At 36.5% G+C, this 20,404-nt stretch overlaps 2 protein-coding genes across 4 annotated transcripts in view; one reads left to right on the forward strand and one right to left on the reverse strand.

The window, feature by feature from the left end:
• LOC137236496 (zinc finger protein rotund-like) overlaps positions 1–20,404 on the forward strand; it is a 371,834-nt gene that overhangs the window by 277,168 nt on the left and 74,262 nt on the right. The gene's annotated exons all lie outside the window — the stretch shown is intronic.
• LOC137236497 (general odorant-binding protein 84a-like) lies at positions 4,419–8,716 on the reverse strand. Its single transcript, XM_067759174.1, has 4 exons — positions 8,457–8,716; positions 7,808–7,869; positions 4,606–4,732; positions 4,419–4,536 (listed from the first exon to the last, which is right to left on the reverse strand). The coding sequence occupies exons 1-4, from the start codon at positions 8,677–8,679 to the stop codon at positions 4,442–4,444; spliced, it is 507 nt and encodes a 168-aa protein (XP_067615275.1). The 5' UTR covers positions 8,680–8,716; the 3' UTR covers positions 4,419–4,441.

Genomic DNA, 20,404 nt, shown 5'->3' on the forward strand with positions numbered 1-20,404 from the left:
TTTTTCCATGAGACTTTTTTAACCGTGTGGGTTTCTCTCTTGTATGTCCTCAACAGATCACTCTATTCTTCCCAGCACTCCTCGCTGTCAACGAATTTTGCCAGTTTGCCAGTGAAAATTGCCAGCTTGAAAATTTCGGAAACATGTCTTTTAAAAAGACTCAGCTCCTTGCTCCACCATCGCAGCTTTGTTTTTCCTTTGTATCTTCGGAGAGTTCCATGCTTGCGGACGTTTTTGCCGCTAAAATATTTCCTAAACGCAAGTCATATATCGACTGTTCAGGCTTTTTGATATGGAGTCCGTCAAATTTACGGCGTTCGCAGATGACATTGTAGTTGTCATAAGTGGAAAGTGCCTTCTAATAGGTATTTTATGGATCGTGTGCTTCGGGATATACATACCAGGGCCGCTAATGACGGTGTGACCGCCAACGTGGATATGGTTTAGTTTACTAAAAGAAACAAAGTCCAACTGGGACCAGGCCTGAGCTCGGACAGGTGAACCTGCAGGAGAAAGCTTGCACAAAATATATAGGTATCTGCGATATACGTCCCTCTCATTCTCGTTGAGTTTTTAAAGCGATTGATAATCCTATCCTATGCTATGGAGTCCTTGGTTGTTGGACGGCCATGCAGATGGGGTATGTGGGCTTTCAATGCCTAGCATCGAAAGCCCTGAATACAACATCGACGGCTGCACTGTATGTCATTGTGACCATTCTACCTACAGACCTGGTGGCAAAAAACATAGCGTTAAGTAATGCAATGAGATCCAATACCTTGAGGCAGCTTGAGCACAATCCATAAGGCCATAGTAGTATATCGTCATCATTTTCCAAAGTAATTGAAGAAGTAGGGTCTGCGGTATACTGTGCTCATTCGGAAAAAAACAGATCCAACAAGCTACCGGATCACTACAGTACTTTTTAGGAGTAAGTAGTAGCCGTTACCAAAGCAGTAGAAACACTGGCAGAAAATAGCAATCAACTTGTATATTAACAACCAAGCAGCAGTTGAGGCAATAATCTCCCAAAGCACAACATCTAAAAAGAGTGTTTAAGTGTATAAGTGAAATAATTGGATGAGGTGGCTAAACAGGGCGCAGCGCTCGGAGCTTTTACTGTTGACGTTCCAATGGGATTATGCGAGATTAAAGGAAGACGACAGCTGCACATTATTGACCATGCAGGAAAAGCGTGGAACTAAGCTCAGGCCTGCAAAGTGTCGAATATTGTGTACAGGCCTTGCAACCTCAGATTAACAAAGTTATTATCATTGAAACGAGGGGAGTGTAGGCTCATGGTGGGTATTCTGACTGGGCAATGCCTTCTGCGGTTTGTAGTAGAAAACGATCGTGCACTTTTATACTCGTGCTCTGCGCTCGCATATACTAGACAGCTTCTAATATTTGCCAAGAGGATGGAGTTATTTTATAGGATAGGTCCTGGTTTCTCATACAATTTTTTAGTTGGATCGTTAAACAAACTTCAGGTAATACAACGAACTCGATCAGCCTATGTGAGCTACTCACGGACCTGCCATTTCTACATAATCTAACCTTACCTTTCCTAACCTTTCCGGACTAAAAACTTCAACATATTTCTCACTATAACATCAAATATTTTCATATTCATATGCATACATTTAGTATTTTCATAACTTTCTGGAACTAAGCTCCAATATGTAGCTTAAGCGTTTTTGTGTGTACATATATGTAGAGGTCACTTTGAAAGATGTAAAACTATTGAGCAATTAAACGTCGGTGTTTAGCATTTGAACAGAATTGAATTTATTGAAGAAATGCACTTAGGGTAGGATAGGTTAGGTGGTAGCTGCCCTGATAAGGATAGCTCACTTGGACAACACGAAGGTCCGTTGTGATACCATATACACCAAAAATAACGGTGACTTAGATCTAGCTACTTAGAGAATCGTTGGGTAGCAACGATAAAGCTCCGAATGATACCGATATCAACTTTGGATATATCCTCGGGAGATCCAAGTGAGTCGCGACCGAAGTACTTTCGCCTAATTCTGGCAAAAGCTAGACAATCAAGCATAAAGTGATTTGGTGATTCCACCTCATCATCCTCCATACAGCTGCAGCAGGATGGAGTTTCCAGTATATTGAGACGTACCGCATGGATACCGATGGGACAGTGCCCTGTCAAAACCCCAATGGCAATTGATATGTGAGCCTTAGTGAACCCAATTATTTCAGCAGACCTCCTGCCATCCACTTTTGGCCAGAAAGATCTTGCTACCCCGCAAGACGTGGTATCCGCCCAACGTTTGCTGAGCTGATTCGAGGCCCAGCTATGGAGGAGCAATCCACAGGTGGCCAGCGGGATACCGAAATCCCTACAGCCATCTTCATGCGGTTCAGTTGTACCGATGCGGGCTAAGAGATCCGCTTGACAGTTACCCGGGATATCACTATGGTCCGGGACCCAGATAATCTTAATTGTAAACTAATTCGATGCAATAGCAAGCGAGGTCAGGCACTCCCAGACCACCCTCGATCGCACTGTAGTTGAGCTCAAGGCCTTGATAGCCGCTTGGCTATCAGAGTAGATGTTAAATCTAACCGTGGTAGCACTGGATAGCATTCCATCCACCGCATCCTTAATCGCAGCAATTTCCGCTTGGAATACACTGCAGTGATCAGCCAACTTAAACTTGCGGCTTAAATTTAGCTCTTGACAAAAGAGCCCCCCCCCCCCCCCCCCCCACCAACCTTTCCATCCAGCTTTGACCCATCCGTGAACAAGTTAACCGGTCCCATGCCCCAGATAATTCCTCTTCCCCAATCCTCTCTCTCTGGAATAACTGGGGTGAAGGTTGTATAGGGAGCAGTTATCGGCATACAGTAGTCCGTTCTGTCCGGGATGAAGTCGAAACTGGTAAGAAGGCTAGAGTGTCCGCGGTCAGAAAGTCTATATCCCATATCACAAAGCCTGACCAACGACCTTGCCGCGGCCGCCTTTCCCGCAATATCTACTGGGTATATGTTCAGCATGACGTTCAGAAATGCACTTTCTTTTATACAAAACTTCTTATTATACATATACGTAGTTACACTAATACTTACAAACTAAAAAGTATCTACATTCCTAATGCATGCATTCTGAGTCAGCATATTACTTTGACCTAATTATAGATATTTGTTATTATGTATATATAAATATTTTGGCAGTCACATTGACAAACTGTTAATGACATTCAGTCATGCTGATTAGCGGGTTGGTCAATGTGATAGTCAAATGGATTTGACGGATGTAAACAGATATGGGTCTTGCTGTCGGCATTTGCATATGATGTTGAAATCCCGCTGTGCTGGGTTAAACATAATTTATGTGGGTCGATGTAATTTGAATGTGTGCGGTCGATATTTATATACGCATAAAAATGCAACGCTACTGTTGGCAGCCATAATTTTGAAATAGGAAAAGACTTCGTTTATTTGGGAACCAGCATCAACACTAGCAACAACATAACCACTGAAATCCAGCGAAGAATCAATCTTGCCAATAAATGCTACTTTGGACTAGGTAGGCAATTGAAAAGTAAAGTCCTCTCTCGGCGAACGAAAATCATACTCTACAAGTCACTTATCGTACCAGTCCTGCTATATGTGGCAGAAGCATGGACCATGACAACAGCAGATGGAGCGGCTTTGGGAGTGTTCGAGAGAAAAGTTCTTCGAAAGATTTATGGACCTCTACGCGTTGGCGATGTCGAGTACCAAAGAAGATTTAATGATGAGCTGTACGAGCTATACGCAGACATCAACATAGTCCAGCGAATTAAAACGCAGCGGCTGCGCTGGCTAGGCCATGTTATGCGAATGAAAGATGATGCTCCGGCCAAGAAAGTGTTTCTATCGGAACCCGCCTATGGAAGCAGAGGTAGAGGGCAGCCCCCACTCCGTTGGAAGGACCAGGTGGAAAACGATTTAAACTCCCTTGGTGTGACCAATTGGCGCCGGTTGGCGGAGCGAAGGAGCGACTGGCGCGCCTTGTTGGACCGTTTAGACGGTTAAGCGCCAATTAAGTAAGTAAGTAAGTAAGTAAGTAAAAATGCATCGGCAGAGATGTGCATTCAATCTAATCAATCCGTATTTACTGCAGAAGTAAAACAAGAAAACTAATTATTGTTGTTTAAGCATTTTTTGTGATTACAACTCGATTTGCATAGTTGCGTGTAACTCAAGCTTGCTCCCATCCCTAGCGGATGATATATTGCGTAACACTTTATATATGTCTACTATGATATGTTAGTGGTTCAAGATTGAGTAGCATAAATTTCAAAGCATTCCTAAGTACATTAATGTTAAAATTTGTATTGCATTAAATTGCAAAATTATGAATGTAATAAATTTGATCCAATTCCTTAGCAAAAGTTTATAACTTTTCGTTCCGAGTGAGACCATCAAATTGCCATCAAACTATCGGCTTGCTGGGGGCATCCACAATAGCGCGTATCATGAGGCATTTAGCAATAGCGTAGGAACGTTTGCATGGGCAAGTTTCATTCGCTGGAAAATAATAAAAAATTAAAAAAAGAACTTCCTAAAATCCTTCTAAGAGAATAAATAAACACTTACCCCCTTCCTTTTCACAAACGGGAATTGAGTCTCCGGTCGCTGGCCACATTGTTTTCCTAATTAAGGAACGATTCAATTTCCAATTACGAATTATACCAGTTGTTTCCATATAACAGCGCAAGAAACACTTGAATATAATATATATATATATATATATATATATATTTAATAAAATTTGTATGAAAATAGTCCACTGTGTAACAATGAAGATGCATTTTTTACTAGACACGCATATCTTATGTTGTAGCTCTAATCAAGCAAAATATAACAGCTTACTCAGAATTTCAAATTTACCTTCAAACTCTGCTGAAAACGGAAAAAAGCACCCTTTTTCATAGGCTGCGACTAGGGATGACGATTTTCTCGATTTTTAACCGCTCGGGATTTTCAGTATCTGAAATTTTAGTCCGGGGCTTCCGGAATTGTCCAGAAATTTAACTTGTTTAGATTTCTTAATGGTTTTTGGAAAAAAAAAATTGCATTACATTGGTGGAGTTGCTAAACTCAGTAAATTCAATAGACAATTTCTCAGAAGCAAAAAAAAAAATTTTCTAAAAGCTCCATTTTGAGGAGTAGGAAAGGTACTTTTCTAAGAAATACTTAATGACCTCAAAAAAATGGCCTAGAAGTAACATGACTTCAAATTAATCTAACTAAAAGGTGTTTCACGTTCTAATATCTCAAAAGTGCCTGAGATACCGTGACCGCTTTGACTCAGATTCGGGCTCACCACGTCGTAACCTTCAAAAAAATAGAGTCCTGTTTCTAATTTCAGATTAGACACGAATATCTCAAAAATCAATTTTGAAAATTTGACTTCGGGTTAAGGTTCTGTGCAATAAAAAACCCTAATGAAGCAATAACAATAATCTTGCCACCTATTTTATATATATGTATTAGGGTGGGTCGATTTGTATGAACGAAAGTTAACCGATATCGCGCCATCGATTTTTCGATAGGATTTGGGCTCAGGAAAAAAAGTTCTATTACGCATATACAAAAAAATTATTTTCAAGCCTGCGAAATTTCATTGTTTGTCTTTTTTCGACTTTGATTTTTAAGGTTTTTTTCATGACCTACTGAACAAATTTTCATTTGTATATTTTTTATTTTTTTTTCAAAAAACTGTTATCGCCACCGTTTTTAGGGGACATTTTTGGGTCGGACAAGGTATACATGAAAATTTCACAATCAAATGAAAATTTTTTTTATAGGTCATGAAAAAAAAACCTTAAAAATCAAAGTCTATTGGCGGCCACCGTGGTGTGATGGTAGCGTGCTCCGCCTATCACACCGTATGCCCTGGGTTCAACTCCCGGGCAAGGCAACATCAAAATTTTAGAAATAAGATTTTTCAATTAGAAGAAAATTTTTCTAAGCGGGGTCGCCCCTCGGCAGTGTCTGGCAAGCGCTCCGATTGTATTTCTGCAATGAAAAGCTCTCAGTGAAAACTCATCTGCCTTGCAGATGCCGTTCGGAGTCGGCATGAAACATGTAGGTCCCGTCCGGCCAATTTGTAGGGAAAAATCAAGAGGAGCACGACGCAAATTGGAAGAGAAGAGAAGCTCGGCCTTAGATCTCTTCGGAGGTTATCGCGCCTTACATTTATTTATTTTAATCACTCTTATAGACCTACTCAAAGAGTGATAGGAATACTGATAAAAATAGGGATATGAATATACTGAATTAACCGAATTGGGGATAAATTCAGTTGAAAATTCAGTCAATTCTTCTCCATCGTAAATACCTGTTAAATCAACTTTGCACAAATTGTTGATTCTAAATCGACCACATCCACAATCAAATCAAAAAACAAAAATGTATCATGCGTAAGCCATAGCTCTGTTAATTCAACAATTACTACTATCACCATAAGAATACCAATTAATCTGCTAAAATAACAGAATTTCATCAACGTGAGAATAAAAGTGAAGGCTGTTGATGTAACAGATATTTCTGCGGCCTTATGGGCATAGGATCAAAGTAATAAGCTCTGTTAGCGTAAGTTTCTCTTTAAAATTAGCTGATGTAACTACTTGCATAATATCGACAATTTTTCACTGTTAAAATGATCAATGAAAACAGTATTTTTAACAAAAAAATTAGTTAGATTGAAAAATCTGTAATTTCTACAGAATATTGTTAACTTGAGACCAACAAGTTTCTCGTCGGTTGAAATAACTAAACAAATTTGTTCAACACATGAATTGATACGACATTTTTTGTGGAACAGGACTGTAAATTATAAATATATCTTGTCTTAACTCTCCGATAGATTGTTGCGTTTGTCCAGACGAGAAGGCTTTATTTTCGTGAATAACTTTACTCCTACCAACCCGATCATGAAAAGCTTTAGTGACTTTTTAAGTTAAGAGACGGTCTTTATAAAAATTCCGAAATCGATATTTTTGTCTTTCTATTTTATCTTTTTTTGTACCAAAGTTGATTATGTGACATTTTAGCGTTGTCGTCTGGCTAGACGAATATATTTTTAAACCTATAAGACCTCATATTTCGTATTCATTTCAAAATTTATCAACAAAAATTCAAATTTATTTCTGGGAAATCACAGCGTGCGACGAGATTTCTTCAAAGTTTAAATATTTGTGGATAAAGTTCAAAGTGTCAAATTTCATCTGGCCAGACGACAACGCTAAGATGTGTTGAATTTATTCACCGTTAATCGGAGGGTTAAGTCTACGGTATTTCTGAAGATTAAATTATATGCCCGCAAAAGTTAACAAACACTTTTTTTTTTGCAATGACAGTATGAATCATATTCTTGGGATAAAAGGAAACATTTATTATGAGCACATATACATATATATGTATGCCTCAACCTATGAAAAATGAGGTTCTGAGAAATTCTGAATAAGCACTTATTCCATACTTGTTAGGGCCTACATTATATCGGCTGCCGTTGCGAAAACACCCTGTCTCGAAATTCGGTTGAAGAACGCCTGCTGTTAGAATTGTTTTCATAAATGCCCCAGCTAATGTCCAAATGTATTGAATTTGTTCTCAGATGACACGTTTTTGAAACCAATTCTGAAAACGGGCATTATTTTAAAATTTTCGAGATAGAGTGTTTTGAAACATTGGCCGGGATTGTGTGATATTCCAGTCAGCAGTTGATATGCAAAATTCAAAAAACTGAGTTTAATTTTTTTCATGTTACACAGTGTTTCTTGTGCTCAATTACCATGCCCGTTTTATCGGTGGTGTTGGGTAATTCTGCCGTTTCATTGAATTGCTGCATGTACTCTAATATAATATTTTTATTAGGAAAGCTCTAAATGTTTTTTATAAATTACACAGTACAACAAACTAGGAGCTTTTTTTGTAACAAAGCAACAATGGTTTTGTTTCATGAAAACGAACTTCTTAAATACAATTTTCGCGGAACATATTTATAGTCCAGCACATCTAAAAAGAATTGCTCCATGTACAAAACTCAACATCCTAAACCAACATTTAAACTCTCCACCGTTAGTTCTTCCACATTATTTTTTAACCCATATATGAAAATACCAAATAATCTTTAGCAACATGTTGCAGCAACTTTTCGATGCCTGCGGGAATAATGTAAAAAGTGGTGCAAAGAGAAATTGTGGAATTACCAAGTGTTAGTATGATATGTTACCTATTTTATAAGGACTTATATTCCTTAGAGGCACCTTTGTGACTAGTTCAAGCTTAAAATCCAAACTAAAAGTCAGCTAGACTTGCTAGACTATAAGTGTGTTCAGAAAAATGTATTTGTGCGAGTCGTCCTTTATGAAAAATATCGTGGTTGCTTTGTTCTAAAGTTGCTGTTGTACAGTGTTATTACTATTTAATCTAATACTCACCCAATGGTATAGTAAAACTCGAGTTGCATTCTTTTACTACTTCGGTGAAATTGAAACCTTGCTCACCGTCGCCTCTCCGCCCCATAGAGGTGGCCGTGTCCGTAGCCATCTGATCATTTTGTCCATTCACAGTCGATTGCGCATTTGCTGTTTGCACAATGCAAAATAGCAACAATGCAAGTTTTAAAAAACATAGAGTGTTGCCATAGCGTTTAAGTGACATTTTTGAAAAATCTAATTCCAAATGAATTGCTTGCACCGAATACTTGACTTATACTGAAAGCGCTATCAGTGCGTTTATGATATTTATTTATATACCAAAAATGTTATAAATTATTTATTTACATTAAAATTATTTGAATGCAGGTTTTGTTTGTTAAGCACAAAGGGTAGACAATTTATAAAAAATTGCTTAAAATTATTGCATTGGTATATCGAAAGCCATTTAAACACCCTACACTCAGCGTAGACAAACATAGGCTGTGTTTTTTTTTACTCGTACATATATACAACTGCATTCGCGGGTAAAAGAAAACGCTTACCATCACTAAGATAATGTTTATGAGCCCATCTATCGGCAATTAAATACCGCAGTGGTAAATACGTCGCAATAAAAGGAGTTGCGCTGAATAGCTACAGCTGAATCGTTTGCGATGAATAGTGTAGGCACACTTTTTGGTCTTAGAAGTGGAGAATAAAGTGGAGAGGTACATTTCTGTTGCAACTCAGCATACTGAAATTTAGATAAAGTTGTGCACTTAGGCCCGGTTGTTCAGTACAACTTCAACCAGTTTGACAGTTAAACTACGCTTAAACTTATTCTGCAGTTTTTCAGTCTACTTTAACTGTCGTTTAAGCTGAGCTTAAGCGGCCGATCTGGCAGCGTTAAACTCTAGTTAGCCTATCAGTTATTTGCGTTCATTCGAAATGGCGTCGAATATACCCAATAAGCATTTGGACTTGAGTACCATTAGACCTCATGTTTGTAACTAGGCATACTTCTAAAATCTCAAGAGTTGTTTCGAAACAGTGGCTCAACTCGAGAATCATAGTGTACTCAGTAAAAGAGGGAATTTTGTAAAGCCAAAAATGCTATTACTGTTGAAAAAAAAAACAAAAACAATTGTTAATATACCAGGAGCACTTGGGAATGTCAAACAAAGTAATTGACAATAAACAAATCCAGCATTATTAGTGATTTGCAACAGATGGCGCAACGCTGATTAAATATAGTTGGTAAAGAGGAATAGGAGTAGCAATTTATCAGTCAAACAAACCATCGCTGTATAGCTAAATGGTTAGCGCAGCGTGATGATAAAGGCTTATCACCCTTCGAAATGGATCTATCTGCGCAGCTATGGCAGGTTGTCTGAAAAATTTTCCACTTACTATTCCAAAAACCACATAAAATTTTTCAATTATAGAATAATTTAAAAAAAAAAAACAATAATTATCATTACAAAAAAATGATTGTTCTGGCCTTGATCTCGAATCAAACCTTGAATCAATCTGAAAAAAATTTAATTTCATACTTGTGGTTCTCTTGGTTTTCTAACTGTACTCAAATGTAAGCTTCCATACTACAGTATTTTCACGAAAATAAATAAAATATATCTAATTTATTTTTGATTAATTATGCTTTATTACTGCTATCAACCAGGTGTTTATTTCTCACAATAAACTGCTGCTGGTTTCGGTGGTACCACCTTGGACATTTTTTTCAACTCCACCTCAACTCGATATCCATTGTAGGATATCAACTGGGGAAATGTGTTGGATATTCATTTGAGAACTGTACATTTCCCAAAATCTCTCAAAGGTTGGATATTGATTGTTGAACGAAGTTGGATATCAACTCGAGAAATATCCGGTTTAAGAATAATTAAGTAATGATGTTGGGTATCACCACCGTAACTAGATATATATTTAGCTGGAGAAAATTTGTTTTCATGTTTGTTGGGTAAACAAGATCCAGCTGTTGCCTTATGTAAAAATTATCTAGATAATAAAAAAAACAGTGTTGCCGTACAAAAAAGCCTACCCCAAAGGCGGCTTTAAAGAGTGACTGAAAAACTGCTCAGTAGTTTAACTGGACTTTAAATTTGACTAGAGTTTAAGCAAACTTAGTTTAAGCTTAGCTTAAGCAACTACCGAAAAACCGTGCCTAAAAGGAATAAATCAACATTTTCTTGCAGATCTCTTCAAGATAGTTTATAATTGGTATCGATTTCTTAAATTTCGTCCTATAGAAACCAACTTTTTTTCATTATTCATCATTAATTAGTGTGCCAACCCTTTGAATCAGATACATAGGAGTAAAAGTTTACTCCTCTCATATGTATATGCAAATACATTAAGTCTTCGGTTACTCTGTACAATAGTAATCTTGCTACAGAAAAACAATAGCCATAGACCGAATGTAGCATGATTTTAAGTAGCTCAGCGTGCGACACTTCAAACGTCAGCCTAATTTGACAATCAAAATTGTAATTTCGTTTTATTGTTGATAGTATTTACGTACTCGTATACACATATACATGATATGATCAATATGTAAAAGTAATTTTCATTTACTTTTATAATGCGAACGATAATTTCAAGTTTGGTGTAAATGAAAAGATGTAATGCGAGTATTATAATAAATATTTAATATAAAAGTTGTGCAAATAATTCACTATGCAGTTTAAGTGAGACTATATTTAATTATTTTAAATTCTTAATATATTAGTTAACAACATATCAAGTGCAAATGGTAAATATCATTACGTTAAATGCTTTTTAATTAGACTATCATACAATAAACCAAACATGTGAGGTCAATATAACAAAATGGCGTCCCATTTGCCAATACTCGCCCTCATAAATTCAAGTGTTGCTTCTTGACTGATCTCCGGCATTGATTTTTTCAGTATCATAAAAAAATACTACATTATTACCTTTCTGAAATATGAAGTAACGTGCAAGTAAATAATGCCCGCGGTCTGTATTTCCTTTGGTGGGAAGGGTTTATTTCCTCTCTCTGAGAGGAAATGGAAAAGTTTTAATCAACGGAATTGAATGACTGGATCTTCCAGAATATCCCGTTTCGCGCAGCTAAGGAATATGTAAACATACTGCTTACGTAAATGAGATGACTGACGATCTGGAACAATATCATGAAGTAGTGGATCAGTATCCGGGAGGCTTGTAATACAAAAATTCGTGATATTTGGTACCAGGATTCAAGATTTACCACGGTAAACCAAGCGCTGAAATAGGCTTATTGTGCAAAAAAAGTTGGCTGGTGTATTCATATATAGCTGTAGAAGTTTTACAGCGACGACACTTCAACAAACCAGAGCTTACAGAATTAACTGATTGTGAAAAAAATAACATTTGGCTTATCAGAACTTAATTTTAAACAGCTCTGGCTAATCCTGTAAACATTTAGACAACCATGAAATACTCCCACCATTATGATCAAAAGCGACAGATATTGTTTTGACTTTCTATATCTATTCACCCGCCTCTTATCTGCCTAACCCTCTTCCTTAACCCTTTACCTTAATCGGCTCATTCAAGTTTCTTATCCATTTAGTTCTTCTAAAATCTCTCCGCTTTTCTCTTACTCTTGCTCTTATGCAAGTATAGCCCTCAGTATAACTCTTAATCTTATCCTTATACTTAGTCTTCCTGTTAACCTCTTTTTACTACTTCGTCTTACTTTTACTCTCACTCTCCATCTTCCTCTTTTTTACTTTCTCGACTTATCTCCAACTTCCTTTGCTTTTCCTTCTTATTTCTTCTGTTTTCTTTTCTCTTTTCTTTTATGTCCCGTTTTAAAGGAGGAGATATATCAAGTTAGGTTTTTTTCCGCACATTTCATTACTAAAGTAGTTGAAAAAGTAGCAAAATACTACCAACAATTTTTCCTCACTACTATTTTAAAATTCATGGGCCGGATTAGGAGGGCCGTAAAATATTTGCTGTTGTACTGTTGACTTCACCTGTCTGGTGTCATTGCGTCATGCGTTGGACTAAAAAACATTTCAAAAATAAACAAAAGCAACTTTGAAAAATTTTGTGGAAATTTTCATCTTTTAAACCCATTTGGGAACCATTTAATTTTAAATAAAAAGATTATAAAACATTTTAAGGACTACCTTTATATAAATGGACCAAAAAATAGAAGCCAATTTTTCCTTTAATACAGACATAGTCTTGTTGAATTTTAACTAAAAAACTTTAACAATAGCTCTTGTAAAAGAATTTTGGGATTTAAAATTATAAATTAATTTAATCTCGATCGATGCGCCACCTAGTGGAATTTTTTTTGACAAAATATTGCATTGCCACCGGGTTCTGACTTACGGCCTAAGTTTCTTGTCTGTGGCTCATCGGGAAGTTACTCGAAAATCGATCGCAAGATTCCCCCCGTTTTTAAAGGATTTGCAGTTATCTTGACTAGCGCGCCACCTAGCGCAACTTTGTTTTCTATAGGTTGTATTGCCACCAAGCCTCTAACTAAGTGCCAAGTTTCAAGTATCTAGGCAACTGGGAAGTTAGTTAAAAATTGATTGAAAGATTCCCAAATTAAAATTTGTTTTCTTACTATCTCGATCCGCGTGCCACCTAGCGGAAGTTTTTTGATAAAATATTCTATTTTCGCCGGGTTCTGATTTACGGCTCAAGTTTCATATCTCCAGCTGACCGGGAAGTTACTCAAAAATCGATTGCAAGATTCCCCTCGTTTTTCAGGGATTTGTAGTTATCTCAATTAGCACGCCACCTAGTGGAATTCTGTTTTCTGTAAGTTGTATTGTCGCCAAGCTGTAGGGTTATCTACTTTGTAAAATATACTTTAATTTTGTAAATTATTTTTTATGTTATAATACTTTTAATCTTATTTCAAAATGAAAATTTTCTAGTTAGTTATTTTTAAAATTTTTAAAAAGTGAAAATACTAAATAATACATAGAATAAAATTATTTAAATATATAGTTTAACACTATATATTTATGGCGATCCGGAAGAATCTGGAAGATTCTAATTATATATTCAACTCACCCCTAGTGATAAGACATTTTTTGAAGATCATCATCATGATGATGATAACCAAAACGGAGATAAAAAACTTTTACCAACAAATTGTCTTACTGTCCAATATTTAAAATTAAAACATGTTGGCAGCGCATTTTATCCTGAAGACGTAAAAGATACCTACAATGGTGAACTTTTAGAAACCAATGATCAATACTCGATCTTTCAATTTCCCGATGAAGATACAAATCGCTACTTGTTGCTCTTTCACAAAAGTCCATTACATCGTTACCAACAAATATAAGTGATCGATTTAGTGAATTTTGTATATATTAATAAAGCCGGGGATGAGACACATATTAAACTACCACTAGATCTAATAGTATATCAAAATGGAGAATTCTATATGGTTGATGACTTGCTACTAACTTGCTCGGCAAAGCGTTTAGAAAGTTCAGAGTATGCGATACTCCATTATGCTGAAGTGAGATCCACAAGGCGTTCAGATGGTCATTTAAATTCTATAATATCTAAGCGTTTACATATCGGCTCTGAGCTAATAATGATCATTATATTACTTTTAAAGAAAAATTACTTAAAAATTTTATGAACAAATTTAAATAGTTCGAAAGAAAACTTTGATCAGTTATAATATTTACACGTCCATATATTAAAAAAATTAAAAATATTTGTGGTGGACAATGTATTTTAAAATTAAATATATATAAAAACAATTATTTTTAAATTAAACGTGGATACTAAGGATATCACGATATACTTAAAACCTTTTTCATAGGATCCTTCTATTTTGAATTTAAATATTATGAACAAACTACTCAAATGAAACATCAATTATCAAAATTTACAAACAAAGTATTCAATTTATATTTTAATACAAATTATTTATAAAATTTTTAAATATGTTCAAAAATGTAATTAGTTTTCCTAAATAATATTTTCATTAAGAGATTTTTAATTATGTGCACTCCTTCTCCAGTTTATTTTCAAAAATATTTATACACAATCATTATCATTTTACAACAACGACATACAAACTCCACAATACAAATAGATTCATATTTAAATAATATCTTCATTTTAAATTCGAAAATAACACAAAACAGAGCAATAACTTTGATTTTTAAAATAAAATCAAACAAATTTTTACAATTTTAAAAAATCTCTAAAAAATTCTTAAAATAATCTGTATCGACATATTTTCTAAATATCAATTCTTTCATATTGAAATTAATATCATATAAAAACTCAATACTAAACTCATTAAAATTACACGAATCATTGACAATTTCATATCACCATCAAACGAATTAAGGAATTAACTTTTCATTACTTATCAACAACTTGGACATACATTATGCAGAGTACAATTATATATTGAACATATATTCTGCATAATACAAGTTTTTAATTTTTGAGTAATTGTGCACACAAAGTTGCCATCTACTATCATTCAACCTCATTCTAGGTTCTTCAAATACATAATTATAATTGACAATATTTACCAAACAACTATTAAGTTATTTTTAACCTCAACAACAACAATAACGACACCTAAAAGTATGCTATCAAGTACATCGAATCATCAAAAGATTGGGTACTTACATCAATACTAACATAAACTTTTAACGCAATTAACACTTAATTCAAATTTTTTTTGATTTTCAAACTACAACACAAAATTCTTACAGTAATCAATATACACTATAAATTAACATTTAAAACATAAATTTTTCGTTTCACTGGAGGGGGAGTATATGTAGGGTTATCTACTTTGTAAAATATACTTTAATTTTGTAAATTATTTTTTATGTTATAATACTTTTAATCTTATTTCAAAATGAAAATTTTCTAGTTAGTTATTTTTAAAATTTTTAAAAAGTGAAAATACTAAATAATACATAGAATAAAATTATTTAAATATATAGTTTAACACTATATACAAGCCTCGAACTGTGTGCCAAGTTTCATGTCTCTATGTCACCGGGAAGTTAGTTAAAAATGGATTGAAGGATTACCAAATCAAAATTAATTTTCTTAATATCTCGATCCATGCGCCACCTAGCGAAATTTTTTTGACCAAATGTTGCATTGTCACCGGGTTCTTCCTCACGGCCCAAGTTTCAAGTCTCGAGCTCACCGGGAAGTTACTTAGAAATCGATCGCAAGATCCCCTGCGTTTTTCAGGGATTTTCGTTTATCTCGATTAGTCTGCTACCTGGCGGCATTTTGTTTTCCACGAATTGTAGTGCCATCGACTCGCAAACTATGTGCTAAGTTTTATGTCTCTGGATCAATTGGCGCCGGTTGGCAGAGAGAAGAGGCGGCTGGCGCGCCTTGTTTGAAGGTCATCACCGTTTGAACGGTTAAGTGCCAATTAAATAAGAAGTAAGTGACTTATGGGATCTCGGGGATGCCCATAGCGTTTACATAACGAATCATACGTGCTTTTATTTTTCATACTTTTTTCACAAAAGTCTACAAATAAAAGTAAAATATGGACATATCTTTTTTGAGGACAGAATAAAAGTCGGGACCCAAAACTAAGGAACGGCTCATTCAAACAAAAAAAAAATTTTCACCAGTCGATTCTACTAACTATGTGAATTTGAAACCTTTGGGGACTCTTCAAAATTTTGTTACTAATTACTTGTTGTCATCGAAAAACCATTATCAACTCTCATAATACGAGAGTATGAAATTGGTCAGTAACTAAGCCCAATTTTGCATATAGAAAGTTACATATAGTCACAGGGTAAAATATATGTTGTATTGAATTTTAGAAAAACGTTTTGGAGATTAGAGAAAGGTGAAACGTAAAAGAAGAGAAGCCAATTTTTTAAAAGGAGTGAACACAATTCTCTTTAAAACGAGTCCGGTCAGCTGACATAGTTTTGATTGAAAAATGTCAAGTTATTGTTATTATTTTAGCGGTACATCGCCCTCTCACTCTAAGAATAGAAACATTGTGGATAAAACAAGTGTGATATCTTATCCTTCAACTGCCTGACAGGATATTCAAGATGGCTCCTTTTTGGCGTTTTTGCAGCGTTTTGACAGGATGTTCAATATGGCGGCACATACGGTCGCCTATTTTCAGCGGGTGGTAGAAAGAGATACAGGATGAGAGCACGATAGCCACTTTGAAAATCCGGTGATCCGTTCTATTTGTAATTTTGACGTCTATGCAGAAGTTATCACACTTGTCTTATCCACAATAAATAGAAATGCCTGTTATAGGCGTTTTTTCCATATTACATGCAAAACATACTCGCAGATTAGGGTTTTATTTGGACAGATAAGCGGTTACTATGAAGTTGGCCAAAAATGGCACAGGGTTCCTGGGTAGAATGCTTTCTTCCCCTGCATTGATTGAAAACTGGCTGTGATGAGGTGATTGATATAACTTCAGTTGACAAAGGAATTTACTCACTCGGTATGAATGTAGTTGTGAGCGACGTTCGGATCAAACGGTTACCCAAACCAACTTCTCCTTAAGTACGCAAACACGGGTCCATCCTTCAATTATTCAAGTTCAAGAGCTTTGTTCTTTCGTTGCAGTGAGAACTGTGTAGCACTCGACAGTTTGCGACCTACCTCCTTAGAATCCGCAAGATTTCCTGTGGGGCTGTTCTTGATTTAGCTCGTAGTTTATCTGCATCAGCTAGTGTGGTGCAGTTTTATTTGCAGAGCGAATGAATTTTAAATACAACTGGGAGCAGTCATCACTCTGGGCACGGATGTATGCTACCTTATGGTATGAGACGTGGACGCGGGTGCTGCGTGATAATTAGAACATCGCCCATTTTGTGTCTGTGAAGCACTGGTCCAGCGCCTTTGGAAGATACTTCATTATCATTGGCCAACATCCTTTACAATTAGGTAGATTGCTCGAATTTTTGAGGACTTTGAACATGCCCAATGACGTCATCATGATAGCTTCTTATCGATCAAATAGTATGAAGCCAGCTAAATATGTCTGCACGCAGCCCAAATTATATTCGCATATGTTTTACATCACGCAAAAGTGTTCAATTCAAAGCAATACTATTACTGTTCGTTATTTCTTCACGGTACATACATTTTATTATTTTATGAATATAATCCACTGTGCATATGTGCGGTCAGCTAGTCCGTGCTTTGTCGGCCTCTGTCAGCAATCGGTTTCTGCAGTACTGATGGTAGGGCTAACTCAGATGGTTGAACCCAACCTACCAACCTAAGCATTACCTTCATTACCCCCCAAAAGGGATATTCAAAATGAGTAGTATAGAGTAGATTTCGCCACATTTCCTTTTATAGTTGCCTGTATTCGTGTTGGTTGGAAATGTCGATAGACAGTTAAACGCATCTTTCTCTACCCAGCTAACATTTTGAGGAAAACTCAAAACAAAAGCGAGTCTTACTCACGATCATCAAATTGTGAAATATCAAAATTACGTAAAACGAGTCGTAGCTGTCTTATTAATGAAAGTGTTACTGTAATCGCGTTGGGATAGTTCTGAAGAATGGCGTGGGAAAAATCCTAGATCAAACAGTATTCGATGCTACTAGCAAACCAATGCCATATTTCTGGGTTCGTCTCTTCTTATCAAAGGAATATATATGAGGGTTTTGCCGAAGGCTGAGATATAAACACTTAGTAAATCCTTTACGAAGGCAGTGCAGTGAATAAAATACCAAAGGCTTCACGAAAGGGTTGAAAGTCAACAACGTTATAAAGAAGAAGTAGGAAACCTCCACTTAGTTGGGAGAGGCAGTTGTAAGAAAATTTAGCCTCCCAACACAGGTATAGCTGGCGTAACTTGTTGCGAAACGGCCAAAATAGCTTAGAGATGCCTAAGCGCCAATACACACGGCATGAGGTAGAATCCAGTAGGGCGATTCGCGGGCTGCGGCCCGTTTAACTGTGGTATATTTTTAAGCGAAGGTAAAGTTACAGAGGTGGCCATACTTATTTTAACCCACAAGAGTAGTGGCTGATACCAATGGTTCCCATTAATGCATCGAGAAATAAGTAGATCCTACAGGTTACTAGATCACTGTCGTGTCTCTCAGGTGAAAATTGTAGCCGTCATGAAAGCAGCGCAAGTTGTGGAAGAAGCGTGCCTTTGCTGCAGTCGCGTCAATACATAAATTGATAGTCCGGCAACCATTATGGCAAGAATCTCACAAAGTACTTCATCAAGATGTGACCCGAAATTCAAACAAGCTATGGACAGACTTTGCTTAGGCCGAACCATACATCTATACTGGGTTGTGGTCGTGAAGGGATAGAAGGTAACGAAAAGGCCAATGAAATGGCAATGGAGGGAGGACGATGAGGAGGATTCCTTAGGGCTGCAAGATCAGCCCCTCAGCTAAGATCATGAGCAAACCGTACGAAATCAGACTTACGAAGTTGCTCATATCTATAAAGAAAAAAGACTTAAGACTCATTATGGCCATACTAACTGGACACTGCCTTCTGGCGTCGCATACATGTGTCGCATCTTGTGTTCCAGTTACAGGGGGTGGCATAGTTGCCAGGAGTCGAGTCAGCAAATAAGTTGGGTCCCAAAAAACTTCTAGTATTTGCCAGGAGGAAGAAGTTATTTAATAACCACAAATTCTTGTAGCACTATGGACACATTCAGCCAATGTGAGGCTTATATTGAAACGCTAATTCAATGTAACTTAACCTAGTGGCTGATAAGCCCAAACTTCTCCGCCTCCTTGTTTATTTAGGGAATGTGGTATTTACTTTTCTCCGTGTACCGAGATAGGCAAAGCTGCTTCTTATTTCTTATTGATATTTTTGTGTTCTGGCACTGAAACAAACCCAGGTCGTCCTCCGATGCCACCCATTGGTTCCACTATTTGGCCTTTGATATATTAACTATAGGGCAGTGCTGGATGGCGATTTTTAATTTATTTCATCATGATCATGAATTCAGACAGCTCCCTCCTTACTAATCTGCATTTTCTGTGATCATATAGCGTGACAGCTAGGAACTACTCCGCCACATTGCTCACCGTCGGTAAGAACCGGGACCTCTAACTTCCGGATTATCGTCACTAACTCCATTTCATTTGTCAACAACTCCATACTTCTTTCAATCTATTATTGCCAGACCAATTCGAGCTTCCCTTTTCCTCTGCTTTTCAGCTTAACAGATGCATTGAAATTATCTTGCCTCACATCCCTGTGACTAAGTCGCCCCATCCCCCTCCATATTCCGCATCTAACAAATTAAGTTGAAATTTCCTCTTTCTACAAGTGGCTGCTTCCTCATCAAACCGGCTGTTCATAACTCAGAAATATGTCGCATTTACAGGGCTGTAATCTGCAACAACAGCAACAACACAGTGGCTCGAGCATATCGAAAATCGCCTTGAAATTGCTTGCTGGGTACGCACGAGCTGAGTGTTGTGTTGTATTGAGAATGGATGGTTTGTGGTACAGATGAATGGTTAACAGCGCGCAAAAGGGCTGAGGGGTGAGGTAAAAGAAAATGTTGGTAGCTTTGAATGTTGGTGAAAAAAAATTTGCTTTGCTAAAAAAAATTTAGAATGCATACGATTTTTTATCTTCGTTGTTGGTGAGTTTTTGGTTTTTTCCATTGCTTTTACCATTCTTTGCCTTTGCTGCTGCATTTGCCTTGATGATTTTTTTCAATGCCGGAATGATGGATTTTTTACTTCGTTTTTTCTTTGAATGGAAACAGCAAAAGATGTGTTGCAACATTCAGGCGCGTCACTGTTGCGCTTTGTTTCTGGTGTTTCGTTGTTTTTTTTTCAACTTTTTTTTTTTTTTTTTGTATTTTAATGTATGAATTTTGAGTTCAGCAGCGAGGTGCTGGGCATGGAGGCATTGCTAGACAACGGGCGATTTGGCTTTGACATGATGCCGGCCTAAATTTTTTTATATG

This window comes from Eurosta solidaginis, chromosome 1, assembly GCF_040869045.1.
Source record: "Eurosta solidaginis isolate ZX-2024a chromosome 1, ASM4086904v1, whole genome shotgun sequence".
Classification (NCBI taxonomy): Eukaryota; Metazoa; Arthropoda; class Insecta; order Diptera; family Tephritidae; genus Eurosta; species Eurosta solidaginis.

What these genes read in the sequence shown, in the direction of transcription:
- LOC137236497 (XM_067759174.1), bottom strand. Translation starts at nt 8,679, where the DNA reads ATGTCACTTAAACGCTATGGCAACACTCTATGTTTTTTAAAACTTGCA. An exon ending in CCACCGATAAAACGGGCATG is followed by an intron (nt 4,733 to 7,807) that starts GTAATTGAGCAC and finishes ATTATATTCAAG; the next exon opens with TGTTTCTTGCGCTGTTATAT. An exon ending in CGTTTGTGAAAAGGAAGGGG is followed by an intron (nt 4,537 to 4,605) that starts GTAAGTGTTTAT and finishes ATTATTTTCCAG; the next exon opens with CGAATGAAACTTGCCCATGC.